At 37.4% G+C, this 13,912-nt stretch overlaps 1 protein-coding gene across 7 annotated transcripts in view; it reads right to left on the reverse strand.

The window, feature by feature from the left end:
- The window catches only part of AOX1 (aldehyde oxidase 1), a 45,572-nt gene extending 33,129 nt beyond the window's left edge, over positions 1-12,443 (reverse strand). For 5 of the 7 annotated variants that reach the window (XM_058840136.1, XM_058840135.1, XM_058840134.1 and 2 more), the window contains exons 1-13: positions 12,312-12,408; positions 11,305-11,362; positions 10,225-10,321; positions 8,403-8,511; positions 7,765-7,891; positions 6,837-6,898; positions 6,164-6,244; positions 5,264-5,344; positions 4,051-4,195; positions 3,794-3,886; positions 1,919-2,070; positions 1,583-1,676; positions 769-878 (exon numbers count right to left, since the gene is read on the reverse strand). In XM_058840136.1, the coding sequence (XP_058696119.1) occupies positions 769-878; positions 1,583-1,676; positions 1,919-2,070; positions 3,794-3,886; positions 4,051-4,195; positions 5,264-5,344; positions 6,164-6,244; positions 6,837-6,898; positions 7,765-7,891; positions 8,403-8,511; positions 10,225-10,321; positions 11,305-11,362; positions 12,312-12,371 (1,269 nt within the window). In that variant the 5' untranslated portion in view covers positions 12,372-12,408. Of the gene's footprint in view, positions 1-768; positions 879-1,582; positions 1,677-1,918; positions 2,071-3,793; positions 3,887-4,050; positions 4,196-5,263; positions 5,345-6,163; positions 6,245-6,836; positions 6,899-7,764; positions 7,892-8,402; positions 8,512-10,224; positions 10,322-11,304; positions 11,367-12,311 lie in introns of those variants that run through there. The other 2 variants (XM_058840133.1, XM_058840139.1) reach the window with 2 other exon arrangements.
- Positions 12,444-13,912: the final 1,469 nt, after the last annotated feature.

A 13,912-nucleotide genomic window follows, 5' to 3' on the forward strand; every position in this document is an offset into this window, starting at 1 on the left:
ATGTGAAGCAAGAGAACAAAAAATGAAGAGCACAAATGCAACTTCCTGAGCATTCAAGACCATGCACTTTCTTCTCTTGACCTTTCAGTAGCTTTACCATCTTTGATTTTCTAGCTGCTCATACCCAATCCTCCATCACCTACACAGTTCAGATGACCTCGATTTTTCACAGTAGATAACTGGAAGGCAGGGATCTTGTGGAGTTGTATTTATAAGAAGACCACAAGTTTAGAGGCTTCAAGGTATAGCCATACTTCACTATTCAGATAACATAATCCATAATTCTCTTGTAAGATCCCATATCCACTCTTGCAAACCCAGTATCAGTTAAAGATTATTATTCAGTTCAAAAACACTCATGGAACCACCACATACATCCAATCTTATCCCATTTTAAAGAAAAATCCTCAGGAGATGTCAACGCTTTACCTATTTGATGCCAGCCATATCGCAAGTGAGGAGCCTGCTTTGGTGAGCACAATGGCAACTTTGTCCAAGACCCCTTTCTGTAGGGGATCTAGACAACTGCTGTTGCCCTCATCATTTTAGGGCAAACTTTTGTCTGAATATTACTCTTTATATAGCATCACCAGATACCTGCTGAATTGTGTTTTTTGGCTGAAACTGGGAGATATGGCACTGAATGTAAGGAATTCAGAAAGTGAGCAGTAACAGTGCTAGTTTAAACAGATGGATTATGCCCCCTCCTGCTCTTTATTTCATAGTCTAACTCTGCATAAAGCAAATCTAAACAAACTAATAACTTACCTTCCTAGAATAAGGAATATGGATAGAGACTAAGACCTCTTCTGGTGTAATGGTATTGTTACCAACTCCATCTGCAAAAATATCACTCATAGGAATCTGTCTCTTTTGTCCTAAAAAAAAAAAAAAAAAAAAATCCCAAATCCAGAAAATTCCATACAATTGTGCAATCAACACATTAATAGTATTTTAATCGGCAATAAATACCTGCTGCCCTCCTGAATAAATAACCTCTACAGAGCTTACATAAAAATTAACAGTGATATGCTATATAAATTCAAATGGTTGCTCCATCTTCCATAACATCATAATACCGGATTCATAAAAAATTACCCAGAGGTCAATCCCCATTCTGTAATCTTCCCTTCAGATACTGCCATAAGATCTCACCCTCACTCCTGTCAATCTATTCCAAATCTCTGCAGCTGCTGTCATAACTACCTTTCATTCTAAAACATAAAAAGTAGGAAGTAAACTAAGTGATAAAGAACTGCTGTAAAAGGAAAAATTATTAGGAGGGTGGGGCTTTTGTTGTTTAGTTTTTGGGTTCATTTCTTCTTTTCTTTGTTTGCTTTTCTCCTGAGATTATGAACATTTCCAGGAGTCCAGAAAGAAATAAATGCTATTGCTTCTTCCTTTTTGTTTTTGATATTTTATTCTAAAAGTGACCATACTTGTTATTCTAAAGTTAAATTCTAAAGTTAAATTTTTCAGGGAAGGGAAGATGACAAAATTCTGCAAGAAACCTAAATATCTAAGAGCCCTTAGAACACTTAAAACCTCATTTATGCTACAGAAACAGGCTATCTTCTCCTACCTCTTGAAGCAAGATTGAGCATACAGTTGCTGGCTGCCAGAACAGGATTCAAGTCTGATGTTGATTTTCTACTTATGATGTTTCCACCAAATGACTTGAAAAAATAAAGTAGTTTATGTTACCTTTCTCTATAATCACCACATCTTTATGTTAAGTGACAATATGACATACTAACTATATGTATATTTATACACATTGAAAGCTACAAAAAGAGGTATTGCTAGAAAATTCATGGCAAAATCAAAATTAAAAATGCAAGTTCTACATGTGGTGAGGACCAATTTCACATCTGTTACAATTTTTTCAAACTATAATTGCAAATAATTCCCAACATACAGCAACATTTCTTATCTGTTCTCCGCCCAGAGTTCTCAATTGCTGCAAGACTGCACAGAAAACCCTTGTCTTCTCTTCAGGGAACTCGGCAATTGCATTTGTCAAGATGTCCTTCACTAGAGAGAGGCTGCAGGCAGCTCCCAGAGTTAATCCTGTAACCAACAGATTATGAAAGTGTAATGTATGCATTGCTTTATTGCCTGGGTTTGGAAGTGTGTTCAGACTGTAGAGTTAGGACAGCTCACGTGGCCTAAGGCAGATAAAAGGAGATGGGCCTTTGCATTTTAAAGGAACTGGAACCTTTCATTTCAGGAGACTGAGGGTAAAATTCCCAGAAATTATGAAATTGAACTAACACCCCACCCCTTTCTGCCTAAAGGGAAATCCCTTCTCTGCTTCCAGCTGCACATTCCAACTGCTTCCCTTGCACCATGCTTTGACTGAGTAAATGTTTAGGAGACATTTCACACAAAGATGAATCAGCTTCAAAATACTTTCAACAGAGTCTTCTTATTTTTAAGAACGATTTTCATCCTAATTTGATCTTGCTTTGCATATGTACATTTTAGTTATTCCTCTAAGGTGTGGGTAGGTAGCATTGGCAGCAAAGACCCAAACAATCCCAGCAATGAAAATAGTATTCTTTTTCCCACTAGAAAGACAACTCATATGCATTTACTTAGGTTTAATTGTAAGATTATACTTTGAATTTTTTTAAATGGTACACAATTCCTTTCTATTAAAAATATTTATTTACATAATATATGAATGTTTTCAATGAATACTGGGATTCAATTAAATGTATAAATGAAAATATAAATAAATTTAATGAATTTTACTCAAGCAAAGAAATATTAAATCTTGTGTATCTAAAAGAAAGACTTAATCAAAACATATTTTGCATTTAAATCTGATTAAAGAGAGGAAATGCTATTTCTGGCTGGTAAATTAAACAGCATATTTCTTGTTTTAGAACTAGTAAGTCTCAGCTTCGAATACCTAGGTTTTATTTTACACACATTAAAGAAGCAGTTAGCATTCTCCCAACTTCTTTTCAATTCTTAGCTACTTTTCAGCTAAAAAAAACTAGTCTTTGAATAAAACTGGATGACTGATCTGAAATAAAATAGATATAGTAAATGCAATGACAGAACTATCAAACACAGTTCACCACTTTAAAAAAGTGGCTTTGAGCATAGAGCAAGTAATTTCATCAAATATGACTTTCATTAAAATTTTAAGGCTATAAGCTTGTATAGGGTAATTTTTATTCAATTACTTTAGACTATTATAGTAAGTTGAAACCTATTTCTAGTTGTGTTTCTAATCCACCAGAATTTATTTAAAATCCAAAACCTAGTCTAACTAAAAAAACTCCCATGCTTATTATAAGCATGTAAGTTGAGGTACAAACTTTTTAATCTATTCTAATCAATGCTGTTATGATTGAGAACAAGATTAGTTAATGCATATCAGCTATGCCAGTTTAATCACAGCCTTTTTTCTAACATAACCAAGCACGCCACATGCTAACTCTCCCTGTGGTTCTGTATGGGTCTCTCTGCTACCCAGCAGAGCCTGGTACAGCAGTCACAAACCAAATCCTGCATGACTAAGCTCCAGAACCAGTACTACCAGAATAATCACCCTTGCACTAAAGCCCAAAATAATACTGCTGGTCAGTTCTGCACTGCGTCATGAAGACAAAGTCATCCTGCACTGTGATGTTGGCAACAGCCTCCTAGACCAGGGAAAGAGCCAAGCATGCTTAGGAATGAGTTGCACAGCACTTCACACGGTCAGCACTCTGGAATGGTGCAGCATTCCTTACCGCAAAGAAATCTCCTACTTATGAAAAAAGTAAAGTCTACTGACCATCATTTGTGTATTTCAACACATTCAGATCTGGGATCCTTGCAGGAGCAATAAGAACTGGATGGAACACACCTCTGAATTTCATGTCAGGTCCTACAAGATAGGAATAGACTTAGGCAAAAGGCTTTTCCAAAACGACAACTCCCACATAGTGGGATGATGAAGATGCAAAAAGAAGGACAAATGTAGCCCCACTTCTCTCATGCACACCGGAACCAAAGCAAAAGCAACAGGAGCCATTCTGATCACAAACATACCCACACTGGTGTTCCCAACCACAAGAGGTGCTTTAGGGTGGGCAGCTTTCAGATCCAGCAGTTCATCCAAGCTTACAGGAGAAATCCACGTTACTCGGTCCCCATGAAAAACCAGAGTTCTTTTTGGTTGATTTTCTGCCATTCTCTGATGGAGGAACATGGCAGATTTAAATATTTATAGACATATAGACAGAAGTGTGGTCTAATAGATACACTAGACTGAAAGTCCAAAATGTTCTTAAACAACAGCAATTCTACATAATCCTTTAAAATTAGCCAAAAAGGAGACAGAAGTGTTATGCTGGCTCTTTGCAAAGTGATGAAAGTTGAGACTGTGTAGGTGAAATGTCTTCAAGTAATTCAAATGGACTGATAAACGAGATTGATAATAAACAGTCCCCTAGCAAAATATGCAGGAATAGATCCTGCAATTGCTAAAACTGTTAGAAAAGTGATAAAAAATATGTATGGAGGTATTTGTCCACTTAGCTTGCTTGGAGAACATCCATGACACTGACAGCAGCATCTCCTTCTACATTTTTCATGCACTTAGGTGTCTGGCTGTTCTAGCACTGTTCACTGATCACTTGGAAATAGCTTGTGAACCAGTGCTGGTACAAATGCACAGCCAAGAACTCGTGTTCTAGTTATCAATCTTTCTCCAGAAAGCTAGTCAGCTAATTATAGAGAACCTAGCTCTGAATTTCTACACTGACAATAGAGAAAAACAAACAGCTTTCAGTTTTTCTAGGGCAAATAGTGCTGTAAATAATGAAGGATTATTATAACACTTTCCATTCCAACAGTTTATATCTTTGGCATGCTTTAATTACTAGGCCTAAACACACTCTGATCTGAGTGGCTATCTGAGAACACACTAACAAAACTATTAAGCCACAAAATTGTTTTCCAATGTTAAAAATTGTTTGCCATTCAGTTTACTGCAAAGTATTTGTAACTTCAGCAGCTGGACTGAAAACCCAGTTTAGGTTGCTTCTTTATCTCCTCACCTAACACTTAACTCTGCAACTTCATTTTCCCAATATGACTTTTTTTGGTATGTGAATATACAGTAAGCTTACTGAGGAAAAAACCAAAAAGGAGTATAATAACATGAAAATGTTTTGACATTTCTGATGAATAACTGCTAAGCAAGACTTAAGAATTAATTCTGAACAGAGCAGCAGAATAGTCTATAAGCAGCAAAAGGTACCATTAGTTCTGGAGGGAATATAAGCTCCTGGGTGGGATCTAAGGGCTGGAATTCATCTGTTGAAAACAGGCTGGTGGAGACCTTAAAAAGAAGACAAGCAATGACCAAGAATTTTCCCTCATTATTAATTTCATACAGCAACAATAAAAACAAAAGCAAAACCAAACCAGGAGACTTCCACTGAAGTCAGTAAAAAATCAGTCATTTCATTATCATTTGGATTTGTTGTTAAATCAACATGCACCATTTGGAAGTGCTGAGGTGAAAGAAGTGTTCATAATATTTTCTTAAATTTTACTGCTAACACAAATGTCAGTGCAGAAGCAAGCAACTGAAGGACTAAATACAGGCTTCCTGTAGTTCTACTATAACAAAGTAGTTTCATGCCAACCTAAAGTACTCAAAAGCCAAAGAAGTAGATCAGGTACTACTGAAAGAAAATGGAGAACAAGGTGAAATATTTGTATGGATAAGAGGTTTCACATAAAATCACAATCATAGCTCTAATTTTTAAGAGTATATCAATTCCTTACACTCAAGTCAGCAGTTTTCCTAAAAGACCACTACTTAGAGCATCACTGATCATTGATTTAAGCAAATTTCACATATGCCCTAATGTCTTGCACAAAATAATTCTCACTGTATTGGCGGAGCTCAGACAATTAATATTACTGAAACTGAAGAGCTGTTCAAGTCTCAGCTCTGGCAAGCCAAACTACCTTATATAAACAATCTGACACATCACTGACTCCTCATACAAATATACCCATAGAATCCTCAATTTTTCAAAATATTTCTAAATTTCTTGTGAGGAATAATAATTTATTTATTAAGTACTATATGCAATATTTCTCTAAGTTTTATACTGAATTAGGGTCAGTAATATACTTAAAAATTTACCTTCTCTTCATTGTCAAACAAGTCATCTTTCCGATCCAAGCAACATTTTCCATTTGCTTTCCTTTGACAACAAATAGATTCCTAAAATAGGATTATCTCATTAGTGAAATACTACCCAGAATGGTAATGAGCTAAAGCTCATAAGAGTGACTCTGTATTTCAATAAAGATTGAGATGAAGTTTAATAACAAGTCAAATTAGAAGGATTAAGTGTTAAAGGAGTGATATTAAAAAATAATTTTAAATCATCAGATGTTGAAGTCCTTACTACAAAAGAATTCCTACTATGTAGAATTCAGTTAACATTGTGAGAGCAGATGTAGATAGTCTGTATTGTTCCTTTTACCAACTGTTCACTCCCATTTCTCCTCGGTAGGTTTCTGACACATTGCATGATAAATTTACTAAGAACATGGAATGAAATTCTGCTTTTATTCATGCCAGTACCATCCCACAGTAAACCACATGGAGTTACTTCAGATTACTCTTCATAATCCAGGCTAGACACTGTGTTAATTTGTGTTAATCAATTTTTGTAAAAGTTTAGGCCATTTACTTAGAATGACATTTTTAAACAGAGGGAAGGGATGATTTTAATGAAAATCTTGATGGCTTGTCTATGCATATACATTGATGACACCAATCTAGCAATCCTATTGCCACTACTTCTTACCTTACAGAAAGTTTTACAGGCATCTAGGATTGGTCTGTATCCAGTACAGCGGCACAAGTTCCCTGAAGGAAGAAAATCAAGTCAGAAAAAGCTTTGCTCTAAAACCCGTGGCTTTAGAATGTTATCTCTTTATGCGAGTTTCGTGTTTTTGAAGCTCAAGAAGTGTTAGCTCTCAGAAAGTCAAAATAGAATGGTGTCACAGGACTTAGGACCTCGCAGCTCCTGACAAAAAATGCTGTTGTTTCAAGGGGAGTGTGAAATAGTTGAGATCTGCACTAGAGTGAATGCTGTCTATACCTCAGTACGCAAGAGAATAAGAGATTGTACACTATTCTTCACCCACTCAAAATGTTGTTCCCCTTCCCCCTGACTTTTTTCTAGAAATCAAGGATGTTCACATTACACCTCTAAGTTCACCGCACAGCAACAGGAAATGTTTTGGCTCCACTGTGACTCTAGAGAACAACAGATGACAGAGGGCTCTTTTACCTACAATAAATGCTTACACTTTCCCTTACTGAAGGTAGTCTATACCTCTCTATCTTATCTGTTTTAATCCTACTGCAAAGGGCCTGTCCTGCAAGGCTTCTGACATTGTCAATGCCAGATATAAAAGGACCCTGGAGATGCTCAGATGCAGCTGCTTCTCCAATATAACATCATTTTTACACATCTGATTTTAAGCACTTCAAAAGACACATATGGGGATGTTTTGAACACCTGAAGCAATCCACAGCTCCATGTTTCATTTTCCAGGGGAAAAGAATTACAGGGAATACAAGGCCTGCATCCAGTAGCAACTCTTCTAGGAAGCACAGTTTGTAAGAGTACATCATCCACACATGCAGGCATGTATACTCACATAGACAAAGCATCTGCAGAAATGCTTCAGGAACACACCTGCAAACTAAAAAGTGGCAATATTTACCAGCCAGAGCTGCAATCATCTGCTCCGAAGTTGGTTCTGGGTGGTTTCTTAGCAAAGTGTATATGGACATCACCATTCCAGGTGTGCAGAAACCACACTGGGAGCCATGGCACTTGGCAAGTCTTTCCTGAAATGAAACACCACAAACAACACTCCTTCCAGCACTCATCTTGCAATGAATGCTCTCTTAAATGGGAGATGCCATTACAAAATGTTGCCTTCATAATAAATCAGACCTTTTAATTAAAACACTTAAAGTAATATCAAATGAGAATAATTATTTTGGGTGTGATGTTCAGGCACATCTTACTAAAGAAGCTAATTAACCCTCAGTAGATGTCTGTCTTTTTTGCATTTATACTAAAACATGAGCCAAAGGGACAGTGTCATTAGCCCTAAGATAGCAAAGCCTGACCCCCTCCAACAATCATTACATACCAACTGATCAGACTGTCAATATTAAAGTAAGATGCATCATGAGCTATGTCATCACCCTTGATCAATGAATCACCAGAAACCATTTTTGTCCTCTGTTGTCATTTAGCGGGGAAAACAACCATCTTATGAAATTCCTATGCCCTGTCACTAAAGCCATCCATACAAAAAAATAAATCAGTACAGTGATACTGTATTCTCACCTGAACTGGATGAATCCTGGTTTTTGTACTTCCAACACCTTCCACTGTAGTCACTGCTGCACCGTACAAGGAACAAATGGGAAGTAAACATGCATTGGCTGAATAGTGTCTTTGGAACATAAAGGAGAATAAAGAACATAAATATCATTTTACTAAGTCTGAGTATTATTTTTTAGGCAATCAAGACATAGTTCATACTTACAAAGCAGCCACTATTAACATTTGGAATGAGAAGGGATCACTTTCTAGCTATGTCTCTCGTCCTCTGGATAAAAATGTACCTAATAAAGATAATTCCATGGAATTTCTATCTTCCTTAATATCTCAGTCTTTTCTAATTGCCCTCTTGTCTCTCTTGCCCACAAGCAATCTGTCAACTGTATTTTGGAGGAAGAAGATAGGGAAGGGAAGATTGGTGTAGGCATTGGAAGGAAGAAAATAATTACTGCAGCAAACTTTTAATTAAAATTCTGATCCAAAGCAAATTCTGATGTAAAATAAGTATCACACTAAATAGGAACAACACACCAAAATGAAAATTCTTCAAAGCATTTAATAACTTTAATAAAATTATTTGGTTTTTTAATACAATTGAAATGTTTCTTTTCAGGAGTCTGCTTTAAGTTTAGCTCTTTCATTAACTGAAAACATTTTCATTTGTGTTGCATTCCAGTGTAATGTAACTGTACAAAAGGACAACTGGAATGCTTTTTTCTCCATTTAAACACTTCAATGCACAATGACATGTAACCATTTAAGAATTTGATTAGAGTTTTCTCAACTTAAGAGCAATTTATTCCAGTTTTTAGCTTAATGAAACTGTGGTTTTGAGTTTCAAAGTCTTCCTTTTTGTGGGTGGGGTGTAATGGGTGGAGTTGAGTTTTAAAAGGTTGGTAAGACACTTCTGCCTACCCTGCCTTCCCACCAATCATATGCCAGTATACTGCTTTTGGCTGGGATAGAGTTAACTTTCTTCACAGTAGCCAGTGTGAGGCTGTGTTGTGCTGCTAACACGGGGATGTTTAGTTACTGCAGAGCAGGGCTTACACAGAGTCAAGGTCTTTTCTGCCTCTCACCCCACCCCACCAATGAGGAGGCTGAGGGACACAAGAAACTGGAAGGGGACACAGCTGGGACAGCTGACCCAAAATGACCAAAGCCATATTCCATGTCATATGGCATCAAGTGCAGCATACAGAGCTGTGGGAAGAAGAAGAAAGGGTGGGAGTTTTGCAGTAATTGTGTCTGTCCTCCCAAGTAACCATTATAGATGATGGTGTCCTGCTGTCCTGACGGTGGCTGGACATCTGCCTCATGATGGGAAGTAGTGAGTAAATTGCCTACTTTGTTTGCACAAACAGCTTTTGCTTTATCTATTAAACTGTCTTTTCTCAACTCATGAGTTTTCTCTTTTACCCTTCTGATTCTGCCCCCCATCCCATTGAGGGGAATGAGTGAGCAGCTACATGGTCCTCAATAACTAGCTGGACTTAAACCACCATACAAAGCTGCAGGTAGGAACCACATTCCAGTGGTCAAGCCAAAGCATCTTAAATTAACACCTCCTATAACCTCTTGCAGGGGCTGCCAGTATTTATAAGTAAATCAAGCACTTGAGTATGACAGTTCACCAAATTTACAATATAGCTGAATTAGCTGTAATTTTTACAGCATTCTCTTTTGGATTAAATTGCCCATTCCTCTAGATTATTTTACTATTAAGGACAAGTTCAACAAGTCTGCTTTTAAAGTTTCATATCTGGACATGGTAACTACTAGAATAAAATTATTTTCAGTTTTTAAAATATTCTGTTGAGGATACCGTATCTTCTTTGAAGCTGGCTCATAAGTTGATATCATCACTGTGCAGGCACCACAGCCACCTCCTCCACAGCCATACTTAGTTCCTGTAAGACAGACTGAAAATGTTGTCATTAGGGAAAATAATTATCTGGTTCCATTTTGGCCTTCCACTCAAAGGCTTGAGACTACCTTTTTTCCTAAACCCCTAAGGAACACAGAATCGGTTTGGTATCAGCATACGTATTGGACTCCTTTCTATACTGGAATAAAATTCTCAATTAAAGCAAGATGCAAGCTAAGGAATTACATGACCAAAATCCTCTTCTTAAGAAAAGAGAAAATTTGATTATGGTTTATTTTGGAAGAATAGTAAGTTGGGACAGGAAAGGGCAGTGAAAAATAGTTCTCCAAGTGAAAATATGAAAGGAAGAAGTGTCTAATGGGCAAACCAGCTTTATATCTGAAATTCCAGTGGAACATTAAAATCACTTTCCTAGTTTCTCCTAGAAGGCCCATTTATAGTCAGAATATTTGCCTTGCATCTCATCTGAGAGATCACACTTTAGAGAGTGTGCTCATTTCTGAAGTGCTCATTTCTGTGAATCTGGAACAGTGGCCAACCTAAAACTGTGAATCAACAAACAGCTAATTTAATGTTCCAAAGCCACAAAAAGTAAGATGCCTTTTTGCCCCTCAAAATTCCATCAGTCTCAGGTTCTCATCACAAGGTCTCCCCTTTACCAGGAGAGAGACTATTACAAAGCTTGGGGATTTCTATCCTGTCTTAGGTTTATATATACTGACCACTAGGTTTTTAGACTTCTTTGCCAGGTGGAAGAGGGGGGGAACACAGGCACATATTCACTGTGCCTGATGGTGTAACTTTGTGTGTTTAAAAAGCAAGGCTAAAAATACAGTAGCTCAACTGAAGAATATTTGGATTAAGAAAGAGACATCATTTAGTGTCGACGATTTATCTTAAAGGAACCACAACTTACTTTAATTAAAGTAATTAAACCTTGAACTAAAATTTATTAGGATTTTGCTTGAATAAGGCTTTCACATGAGTGACTTCAGGGAACAGACAAGAAAAGGATACGCCTCTTTCGCAGATAAGACAAGAGCATTTGTTCAGGATCAGCATTCTTCTCTATTATCTACAACAAGAAAGTAAAAACAACATCTTTAAGAAACCAAGGTCTTTCAAAATTCAGGGTACAGACTACATTCACAAAGCCAGAAGAGAATCTTTCTCTGGTTCCCTTTTATAGAACTATAATTTTATATATTTAGAATATATATTCTAAATTGCCAAACACTGCAGGAGAGTTAGGTTCGTTCTGGAAATTCCTTTTCAGACAGATACATTTCCAGAAAAGAAGTGTTAGGGCACCTTGCAAGAACTAAAAATAACTGCTGCTCAGTGAAACGTTATACTGAGGGAACTGACCTTCGGCCACACTAGAAATAAAAATGCAGAACTTTAAAGACAGCATAAAGAACTAACTAATGATTTGCAGATTTTAAAGACTCCCTGTCATTCTGACATACTAGAAGAAACAGTAGAGGAAACCTGTAAGGCTATTAGCAGCAGCAATTTATTTTCTAGTTTTATTAACTTCCACTTGCCATTAGAAACTGACAACAGAGAGCAACAGAAAGACCCATGTTCTTAATCGAGTACCGTATTTCTTATTCGGTAACTTAAAATCAGCTGGTTCCTTACAGTTACTTTGGATCAACAACCAGTCCTTGCAATATCATCTTAGTCAATAGTCCAAATTTGGGCACTGGAGTCTTTGCGTCCAATTGTGCCTCTGAAAACCCCACACCGTCAAAGATGAGAAGCCAGACATACGAATGAAAAATGCGGTTTCCTTATCAGCCAAGTCTGATACCCAGCTGAAAGTCAACTTCATTTTTGACAAGGTTTTTCTCCTAAACACAGCAGAGCTAGCCAAAATAGGATGCAACTATCCAACCTCCTTCTGGAGGTTTGTGTCAGGATTCGATTACACTCGCATGAATAAGTCTGAGGAAGCCAAATCCGCGCCCTTTAGGGCTCCTTTAGCCACAGTAGTCCCTTTTTTTCCGGGCTTTACTTACCTTCCTCCCATTCACATAGAAAACGAGCTCCTCAGCCACCGCGGCCCCTTGCAGAGCCATGGCTCGCAGCCCCGGCCCCGGCTGCAGCAGGGAAATCCGCGCAGCTGGAGGCGCCTTGTTGTGCGGGGCGGGGCCGCGGGACGGGCGGGGAGAGCGGGGCCGCTGCCAGGGGTCCCCGCGCCCCGCCGGCACCCCCGACCCGGGGGTACACGGGCGTTGTTTTCAGACCTGAGCTGACTGCAGACATTTATTTACTTACCCTTTAAGGTGTTATTTAAGTGTTCGAAAGCTAAGCCATACCTTACACTTTCTCAAAGGACACAGGTGTTCCTGCAGAGTAAAACGGCAATATAAACACTGTGGACTGTTACCAGGTTCTTCTAATAATGTCACCAAGAGTAATTTTAAATTGAGACAAAATCCAATAATGTAGTGATCATGAGGCCAATGGGATTTTTGGCTGTACTTGCATTCACAAAATAATCAGCAGTAAGGTCCAGGTATCATAACCATTTGTAAAGGCTACCTTTGCAGGCAAGAGTTTATAAAAAAATATATTCTTTCTGTATAATCAAAATATATAGAATTAATTTCCTACAAAATTTCAATTAGATTGAGTAAACATGAGAAAAAGCAACTTTAAAGGTATAAAAAGAAGTTCAAATTACCTTATCCTCAGCAAAATTATCCTAATTCTTGGTGATGGCTACAAATTGATCTTAATGTCAAAAATCATGAGCTGCTTTTACATCATTTTCCTGGAAAGAGCTTCTAATATATCAAATGACCTGGTAAAACAAGCACATATGGTGAAGGCTCAAAGACAATGCAACATTCTTTATGCTGCTTTTATGTGTTCATTTTGTGTAACAAAAGAAACCTAGGAAATAACAAAGGGAGTTTTCTCTGTTTTCTATTATTGAACATCGATTTGAGCAACAAGAGTGAGAATGGAGAAAACAAGGAAAGAAGGGCAGTAACAATAATATGATTTCAGAGTTACTTAAAATAACTTCTGTGCATCTTCAGGCCACCTTTTTATCCTTTCTTACTTTGAAATATATCTGTACTAAAGGAATGGAAGAAATAAAAGCATAAAGCCCTAGGCCTTTTACTTTTATTGGAAATTATATGCTTGTATTTGGGACACCCTAGCACTCTAGCTGGTAACACCTGAGCCTGTGTAGAGCAACAGGACCTCCACTGAAAAAATAATTAAGCCCATCCCGAAAGAGATTATTTATTTTCTGGGAAGATAAAACACATGCCTCTGTTTCTAGCTTTCCAACCACAGGCAGTAGAGAGAAACAGCCATTTAAAAAACCACAGTGTTTTTCTGCTGCAGTGCCAGTACTGGGAACACAAGTTCTAACAGGTGTTTCTTGAGGCTTTCTAATGACACAGCTGGTGATGTTGATAAATAGTAGAAGCTAGCAAGAACATTTCAATTAAAAATAAATGAATTATAAACTAAAAAGCAAGAAAAATGCTTGATAATTTCTATGTGTACTTCTTATTAAAAAATAACATTGAAGAAGGATAAAATCTATCTTCTCAACCATTTCTGCACCTCTTCATAGTAGTCTTGCTAATGGGGTGAC

The sequence above is a fragment of the Poecile atricapillus genome, chromosome 5 (assembly GCF_030490865.1).
Source record: "Poecile atricapillus isolate bPoeAtr1 chromosome 5, bPoeAtr1.hap1, whole genome shotgun sequence".
In the NCBI taxonomy this organism is placed as follows: Eukaryota; Metazoa; Chordata; class Aves; order Passeriformes; family Paridae; genus Poecile; species Poecile atricapillus.